This window comes from Branchiostoma belcheri, unplaced genomic scaffold (genome assembly GCF_001625305.1).
Source record: "Branchiostoma belcheri isolate BF01 breed outbred unplaced genomic scaffold, Haploidv18h27 scaffold123, whole genome shotgun sequence".
In the NCBI taxonomy this organism is placed as follows: Eukaryota; Metazoa; Chordata; class Leptocardii; order Amphioxiformes; family Branchiostomatidae; genus Branchiostoma; species Branchiostoma belcheri.
In genome coordinates this window covers 349480-358755 of record NW_017802636.1, presented here as the reverse complement: position 1 = coordinate 358755, position 9276 = coordinate 349480, and the positions used below count along the sequence as shown (strand labels likewise).

The window sequence follows — 9276 nt, the reverse complement described above, 5'->3', positions numbered from 1 at the left end:
TACTAGTACTGTTATATTCAACAATGTCTGACTAATTAAGGTACTGGTATACCACAATATGTTAAAATCATCTACAGTATATACATGTAGTCAACTATGTCTATTACAGATAAAAGTGCCTCAAATACATGTAGTACATGTATCTAATTGTAATCATCTTTAAAAAAAACTTACCAACTTGAAAGTGGAACTCGCTGGCAGTATAAAATTTGGTCCCTTGGATAAACAATATCAAGTATGCTATATTTTAACGATTGCCCTTGCAAATCACTGTACAAAGAATGAGGGATGCTTAGTACTTTGTACACATGACCCAATCACCCCAACATCGGACCCTAGGAATAGTGTACTTGATCACTAGTGCCTTAGGGTTTCTTTCATCAACTCAGATGAGGATGGCTCTGGGCTTCAGGCAGTTTGGACATAAATATCTACCATGTATTGTCCTAACTTCTAACTACATGTACAAGCTGCCACACCTACCCAATCCTCATTCCAAATTGGATCACCAAAGAAAAGAAATGCACTGGGATACATCTAACCCTGAATGGGTGGAAAGTAACACAGGCTAGGGAGATGCCTTTTTGACACATTTTCCATGACATTGTGTAGCCCTTATTCATCTTGCTTTAACCCCTATGTTTTGGTTAGTAATTCTTGAATACAGCTTCTGTCAGCTTGGTTTTCCCTCCTTGTGACAGCAGGATGTCGTGTGTTTGGTGAAAGTCTATCAGGTCTGGAATACTGAAGAACGTCTGGGGATACAGAATCACAGGGTTTGTGGAAGTCACATTTTCAAAGTCAGTTTTACTTCCGAAATCCATGTTTTAGATGTGAATCTGCTTGATTCTACATTTTTCCTCTTCCCTTTAGTTGTTTCAAATATGGTCCATACTCAACGGAAAATACACAGTGAGCAAACAAAGGGGTTATTTTGACATTACCAATGATATCAAGGTCAAAGAGTATTAAGAGAAAGCAGACATGGACACTACTCACATCTTCATCCTCCTTCTCAGTGCCCAGGGCGTACTGCTGGTCCGGCCGGTAACGGATCTGAACTTTCTTAATGGCTTTCTGGTAAATAAGAGCCAAAGTGTAGGGTCTAGTGGGGTCCTTTGTGCTCTTTCTGATCAGGAATGCACCATCCTATGAAGACATAAATGGTTATGTTACTTGCACATTGAATATGTATACCTTTAAGGACAATAATCTCATACCTGTGAGATTATCAAATACCAGTCATGTAAATCTACAATGCTTGTTGAAATTATTTTTCACATTATCTCCCGAATGTCTTGTATCATATGTTTGCTGTTCTTTTGATTCCTGGCCTGTCATTTAAGCCATTTAACACATTCAATTTAAAAAAAAATTTTAAAACATTCTAGATTGAAGCTCCTTGTTTCTACACACACTTTGCATCCTCAGAGCACACTTAACGGTGCACACCCCAGTTCTTCCGCGACCGGGGTCCACGATAGTCCGTTGAAAAAAAGTGACGAAGGGGTTTTGAGGGCCCAAGTTTGATGTGACATTTCTCATAAACTGGCACGAAGTATCATTAAACATTAACATGGCTGAAGAGTGTAAGAAATGGTGATTTTGGGGTGAAAAATTCTTTTGGCTCCGAACCTTACTTCCGGGTATCCTTGCGCGCCAAGTGTAATCCGCCCGTTTGACCTAGATTTCGCTCTGCGCCTTCCTAGTAGCGGATTTGCAACCCCTCGCGCCGTGGACGATTAAAAAAATTACAGTACTAGAATTTTCTTTATAATTTACTCGGGTATAGTCAAGGCTTGGGTCTTTCTGCCAGCATCAGTCATTTTTGCCGGAAAATTTTTTTTCTATGGGATTATACTACGCGAAAATTCGCAATTTTGGGCATTAATTTTGGAGTGAAAAAAATGTTTTTTCCGTTGATTTTACCAAAATTAAAAAGGTTGAAGAAACCAAACTCAGCTGGTCTTGTAGCTGAAGAGATATCCTTTCGTCCCATATACAGTTATTCTCCTTCCGAATTATTCCACGCCAGAAACGGTCGCTAGATTTGAGGGTGTGCAGCTTCGAATAGAGACGCCAAATAAACTGGGGTGTGCCCCCTTAAATTTCACCCCAGATTGGAGACATGTTTGACTAACCTTCCCATGTTCCCTCAGTGCAGCACTAGCCTGCCTCTGCTCCACCTCCCCGTGGTACCATGGGTACTCGTACAGCCCCCCCTGGAGAGGCTCAGGGTCCGGCTCGGGGAGGGGGACACTGGGGACTGGCTTCTTGGCCTGGAGGGGCGGGGGTGGGGGGCCACGCGCTCCGCCCGGGGGTGTTGCAGGCAGCTGCCTACTTCTCATGTCTGTAAAATAAAGTTCTTAAAATGTTCACAATTTCTTACATGAATTTCCAAGATACATAATACATATTCAGTGTTAAGTGCCAAATTTTCTGCTGTCCCAGACATCATTACCTTGTTTGTAACCACAATTTTCTATACAGGGAACACAGGGAAACATTGCAAAAACTTTGCTTCATTAGTAATACTCTTGGTAAACCCCTTTGATGCTCACATTTGACGTATAAATGTAGTCATATTGAATGTAAAATACTATCAACAATACACAGGAATGTTTTCTATCTCCTAATTCATCTCCATCAGAAACATATAATTTATGGAATCATGTTGTAAGCTGTTCAAATTAATATGCAGAAAATATCAAAGGTATACCAACCTCTTGTCTTTGCCTTGATACTGGGGATAGATGTTGTAGGAGGGGGTGGGGGTGCCCCAGACTTGTTCCTGCCAGGGAGGGGGGGAACTCCCCCTGGGCCCCCCGGTCTCTGTCCCGGGAGGAGCTCATCGTGTATGGAGTCTCCGGAGGCAGAAGATGCAGAGGAATGTGATGCTCTCTTGTCTACAAATGAGTCTGCAGGGCATAAGATGAGTACGTAAGAGAATGAGTGTGTGTAAGAGAAGTACAATGCCATGTACAATGCCCTTTGTCAATTGAGACAGAAGGGTTTCCTTAAAATGACATACAAGATGTCAGTCCAGAACTGACTTTGTATCCACACTTTCTTATTATCATTTAATGAGGCATAGTGTACATGTGTAGTTAAGATTTTAACATCATTAGGACTGAAAATAGTTTTTCTGTTCTCAAAGATTTCATTCCTTACCTGAAGATGCAGCTGAGCTGGAGGAGGTTGTAGATGCAACAGACAATGTGGATGTCCGGGGTGATCGGTCTGAAAAAGGCAAACCCATCAAATGTATAGGGAAAAATAGACTTGTGAAACCACAATTTTGGCACTTTTGTCGACTGAATCTTTGAGATCTTTCTCAAACCGCTTGTATCCTTTGAAAAAAAAACTTGTTTATGTTTCACCACTGTGTTTTTTCTTGTGGTAATAGTGCCATGAGATAATCTGCTACAGTAACTGCTAACCTTACTGGAAAAAAGTGAACCAGTCTATGGGGTCTTGAGATATACCCTTATATAGCTCAGGACTTAAGGACAGTAGCTAATAGGCACTTACGAGGACTTTTGGTGCCTCCAAGTGGGGGTGACGCAGCTGGACTCAGGTGCAAGTTCTGCTTCTCAAACATGCTGGCCAGCCCGGAAACTTTGCTGTTTGCCAGTCCTGGAGATCTTGGTGGGGTAGCTTCTTGCTTTGGCTCAAACTTTGATGCTATGCTGCTCACTCCTGCTGGCTTGGCTGGAGAAGGCACGGCAGGCGGAGTTTGCTTCCATTTTGGTACTGAAGGCTGCGGTGGGGACGACGTTTGAACCGGCTTGTGCACGTTCTTCAATTGTGACGGTCGGACATTTGATGACGCATCAGCTGGCGGCCATTTTGCTCCAGACTTTTGCCCAGAAGCAAGAGGAGATGTTACATGTGGCTGCTTCTTGGGAAAGTTTGGGGGTCCACCAGTGAAGGGAGATTCCGGTTTTGTGCTGGGACTGGGGAGAGGCGGCGGTCTGGCTGATTTGGCACTAGTTGGGAATTTCGGAGGCTGTCTTGTGTCAGGTTGTGTTGGGTTTGGAAGGACTTTGTTCATAGCAGTCATGTGGGAAGTAGGGCCAGGCTTGGTTGGCTTTGGAGGGAGAGCTGGTGGAGGTCCCTCGTCTGGTGGAGTCAGCAGAGGCTTCCTACCTGGGATAGGGGGGCCTGTACTCGGGGGTAGACGACCGGGTGGGAAGGATTCTGCAACATGAAACAAAAGAAAATCACTCCATGAAGTCTTCCAGACATCAACTCACTCAATAAGAAAATTTAGTTTATTCAACCTTCTCCTTGTGCATTGGTTAATAATCTTAGAGGTGGAATACACAGACTTCTTTTGTTTATTCTTCAAGATCAGAATTAGTCAACTTTCTTTTGCAAGATTTATCTGTCAGTAAAACAGAAATGCAAGAGGGGTAAACTTACCACTGTCTGGCACTTCATACTCCTCTTCAGGTCCCTGGAAAAAAAGAGGTTGCAACTTTTAATGCAATAATTACACATGTATGTCCCACCAATATTGGCCACCAACATAACACAAGAAAAACATTGTGATGCCATGTGGACATGTGGATAATGATATCACTCAGGGAGTGGTAAACCTACGTTCATGTACTGGTATCCTTAACTCCACCATGTTTTCTAAAGTTCAGAAGAATTTCTAAGAGGAAGAAGAAATATCTACCCCTTGCCCTTGTACTGGCATTTCATAGTCTTCCTCGGGTCCTGCATTCTCAGCAAATTCTTCATACGTGTCTTCAGGATGGCTGGCCTGATGCAAAAGAAGGTGATGAAGGCTTCCATAAACATATTACTAAGTAATTCAATCCTGTATACCAGCACATGTAGTAAACATATCAATTAAAATTGTAACATAAAGTTGCACAGCATGCAGATTAAGATTTGCTTTATAATTGATCAAAGTAAATTCCATAATATAGGCTACGTTGAAAGGTAGTCTGGTGTGTGGTATGAGTACTAACCTGTGCAGGCCTCTGTTGCTGTCCAGGAACAGGTGGCATTCTAAGAAAAACACAACAGAAAAAACGATGCATTATTAGGGCATGTCAGGATACCCCAGCATTTTGGGTTAGTACATGTATCATGAATCAAGTGATCTTTCTCGTTACCTCTTCAAAATATGATTTAATATGCTTTGAAGCTAAGTCATGATAAAGTTACATGTAGGTGTAACTTTCAAAATTACAAAATATATATTCCATCTCTCACATTCAGCAATGAAAGTGACATACCTTCTGCCCACATTTACATTGAAGTTATTGGCCTAGGTGGGAAGGAGAAAAGACAGAATAATTATCAAAATTAAACAAATCATATCCGTAAAACATTAACAACTTACATGTATATATCAACACATAATCATGGTGAGATAATTCTAGGTTAAATCTACAAGATGTCAAAACATGTCTCACTGCTTAGTACTAAGAACTTGTGTGTACTAAGATCTTCTCGTCAACTCTAAATGTTGAGGGAGTCTTACTCCAACAGGTGGTCTGGTCTGCTGAGCAGGAGTCTTCACTTGGTGAGGTCTACGGGGTACAGGTGCTGTCAGAAAGACACAGAACAACAATTATTATACAAATGCTATAAAATTACTTTTAACAAGATAGTTGTTACAACTGTGAAAAGTAAATATGGCTATTGGTAATTCTAACGGAGGAGTAATTCTAAAGTAATTTTTCCCCTTACGTTGTTGCTCTTCTACTGGTTGTTCATAGTCAGACCCTCCAGACTCATCTGTGAAAACAAAAAGCATCGGAAGCTGTAGTTTTACATGTTTGTATGTCATGTGTTCTCAGACTACTGTTTCTTTGTAGCTCTTTCTATTGCAGGTTGAGTTGAATATTTATCTAAAAAAGGCGATCTAAGTTCTAAGAAGTATTCAATGTAAATTGCAAACTACAAATGTATAAAAATGTATAAATTGCAAACTATAAATGCATAAAAATGACAGGTGAATGACTCACCATCGTGATCTGGAATTTCGTATGTGTCTTGTTCCGTAGCATCCTCAGTGGGAAGTGGCATGGGTTGCTGTGTATGGCAGCAAAGAAAAGATGTTAAATGTTGCATAACAAATAGTAAAAAACAGAAAAGTGACCATATGTCACAAAAAATTGACAATTCTGGAAGTTACTAAATACTAATATCTAACCTAACCTAAGTACAATACAGATCTGAATACATCTTTAGACGTGACTCTCAGAATGCAAGAAATAATTAATACATTTAATACTGCTTTGAAATCAGAAAACAATATTGAAACTGATAATTACCCCTAACATGTTACAAAATGTTTTACAAAGTGTTTCAGATTTACATAATAAACGCTAGTAAAATTTGAAGATTCATTTTGTATTTTGTCTTTCGATATAAGAAAAACAGCGCCTACCCTGCGATGAGGTGGCTGGGTGTGCTTAGGGCTCACATCATCTGGTGGGGGTTCATAGTCATTAGCACCATCCTCCTCATCTTCATACTCCTGGGTACCGGAGTCAACCGGCATGAACCTGTCTGGTCTGTCCCAACTGGTCTCTGACAGGTTTCGAATAGATTAGGAAACAATGATCACTTTATTAGTGGTGCTAATGTGTACCAAAGTGGAGGCAATTTAGTGTGCCAAATACAATATCTTATCTACAGCATGCTGTCAGCATGCTATATCTTCAATACGAAATGTATATCATATTTCACAACAGTTCTCTCAGAATTTGATAAAACTTTTTGGTTGCACAAAAAGAGTCCAAGCAGCTAAACAGAAGCACCAGAAATCTTTGCCAGACAGAATTAGATACAGAGTACTGTATCCCATTGTGAAACAAGCTGTCCAAGAGTCTTACCATTTGTTACAATGTTCCAGTAGTAAGGGAAGCCGTTGTCATCTAAACACTCCTGCCATTCAATTGATTCCTGTCTCATTGTTGTCAACTGTGGAATACAGGTACATGGAAGCTACCATTAGAAAAGATATTCATGTTTAATTTGTAAAAAAAACAAAAATGGTAAAGTCTAATGTTTGATAATCTGTGATACTGATACCTACAGTGTCGTCAAACTCATCTGACCCCCACCCATCATCATCGTCAGGGCTCACTGAAAATATACATGAAGAAAATTAAATGAATAAAAAAAAAGGAACACGGTCATCAAAGTGAGCTAACTTGCTTCTAACTTAGCTGGAGAGTGCATTCAGATAATTCTTCTTCCCCAACTGCAATCACTGAAAAATCTAGTTGCAATTGATAGTTTTAATTCGTTGGCTTGAAAAAGCAATATCACACAGCAAGTACAAACAGGGAGTGTGCAGAAAAATTAGTACTCACTTGGGTCTTGGTGATAGTCCTTGCTGGGTAACGTTGGTTTATTCTTTGAAAATAGGCTATAATGGAGAAATACAAACAAGATTATACTACATGTACATATATAATAGCACTACTATTGCTAAGATTGTTGGATTCATTCATGGCTATACAATGTTAAAAACAGAAAACAGTACAGATATTTCAACAAAAAATTCTCTATATTTATGTCATCACAAAAAGATTTACGTCAACACAAACAAAACAAACTTCTCAATTTCCCCTACCTGAATTTGGATTTCTTTTCTTGTTTCCTTGACTTCAAGATTTCTATCTGCTTTGCAACTTCTCTGAAAATCAAAGAATTATACAACGTGATGCTAAAAGAAAGCTCCGGATTCAGATGAAAATGAAAGTGGCAAATTTACATCATATCTAGAGAGGCATGCCTAATGTCAAATGCACACACCATGAATTCTATACAAAAGCTGGTGGCAGGATATTAAATCCCCCTACATGTATACCTACTTTCTCATCTTAATGGGAAGGTCCTGCCATCTGAACAGTGCAGATTCATCCAGTGTCTGGAGGATGGAAGAAGTCATAAAACGTTATTATATACAAACATATATTTTGTTGGGTCAGAAGGGGCAGAACAGGAAATAGGGTCCCAAAGGACCGTGGAGGAAAGAATGTGAAATGTAGCAAAAAGACTTAAGCCAGCAGCTTTGGTGTCACGTGTCATCAGGAAATTAAAAGTAAAATTTACTAGTTGAGCCTTACCAGCAGTTCTGCCCCAGTGACATTTCTGTCTTGGAAAAATCGGACACAATCACCAAACCCAACCTGAAAAAAAGGATAATTCCTGTTAGCACCAGTAAACACAAAATTTTTATCTACAAATTTTATAATGTTACATCTCAACTTTGCAAGTAATGTAAGGCATTTTTTCAATCCTTTTGTGGACATGATGTCATCAGCAAACTCAATCATCAGCAATTTACACATCTGTCTACTATGCAATCATGAACACTAACATATTTACTTCATTTGCTAAAATTGTCTATCACATTGGTGTGTGAAAAAAAGTAACATTTATAGTTCTATACATGAAACCCTTGTAGGAATGCGGAGGACTTTTGACATGGGCCCTTCCCACTAGTTATTCACCTTTAGATTAATCGCTCCAATGGGCCTTATCTTTTAAAGATACCAAATGTTTACACTTAAGTTAGTCACTCAAGGAAGTATCTGAATAATTCTATTTCGTGATAGCGTGACATCTTCGGAAAAACGTCACTGACTATGTGTACGTAATCAGGAAATAAAGATTAACTTGAATTCCAAATTGAAAGAGAGCTGAAGACCTTACGTTTTGATTTGGTTGCGAGTTGACAAATAATCATAAGAAATTATGACAGGTTCAAGCATATGCATGTGAAACGTAACCTGGGGTCTTAATTAAGAAGCATGAAATGACCACCAGTAGCGTTTAATTGCGTTTGGAAAGGTATATAAACGCTTCTTCTCAGTACGATCGAACAGAACCAACAATATTTTGTTCATTTTTACTACGACCGGATCGACCAGCCCCCCTAAAATTACCTCCAGTTTAACAGGTAGTTAAGTTTATCAGTTTATCAAGTAAAACTTTCTAACCTGTGTCAGCCATTCTGCCACTTCACTGGGCCCCCATCGCTGCACCTCGTCTGCTGAAGGGTTTTTAGATATCATAGCAGTCTTCGGGTGTTATGATGATATCAATAGGTAACGAATTAAACTACAAACGTGCCATACTTGGAGACAAAACTTTTACTGCCACACTTCCTGCAAGTTTTTCACACTTCCTGGTTTGACGCTCCCGACAGCCTTAGCGAAAGGATTGTGCCAATTTAGATACACAGGGGCGATACGTTTTTTATTTTTTCTAGTTGTGCGATTTCAGAGAATTTTTAGT

At 39.7% G+C, this 9276-nt stretch overlaps 1 protein-coding gene across 2 annotated transcripts; it reads right to left on the bottom strand.

Annotated features, from left to right (window-relative positions):
- Window positions 1-6: 6 nt before the first annotated feature.
- On the bottom strand, window positions 7-9182 carry LOC109463220 (extensin-like). 2 transcript variants are annotated; one of them, XM_019759950.1, is made up of 21 exons: window positions 8979-9182; window positions 8103-8165; window positions 7848-7903; window positions 7607-7669; window positions 7344-7399; window positions 7064-7113; window positions 6861-6948; window positions 6413-6555; window positions 5988-6054; window positions 5710-5757; window positions 5501-5565; window positions 5253-5284; window positions 4983-5022; window positions 4685-4771; window positions 4426-4459; window positions 3532-4200; window positions 3172-3240; window positions 2724-2918; window positions 2142-2350; window positions 1000-1149; window positions 7-755 (listed from the first exon to the last, which is right to left on the bottom strand). In XM_019759950.1, exons 1-21 carry the CDS (start codon window positions 9051-9053, stop codon window positions 648-650), a joined length of 2367 nt encoding a protein of 788 aa, XP_019615509.1. In that variant the 5' UTR covers window positions 9054-9182; the 3' UTR covers window positions 7-647. The 2 variants fall into 2 exon arrangements, with proteins under 2 accessions (XP_019615509.1, XP_019615511.1); XM_019759952.1 differs by having other exon boundaries at window positions 2727-2918.
- Window positions 9183-9276: the final 94 nt, after the last annotated feature.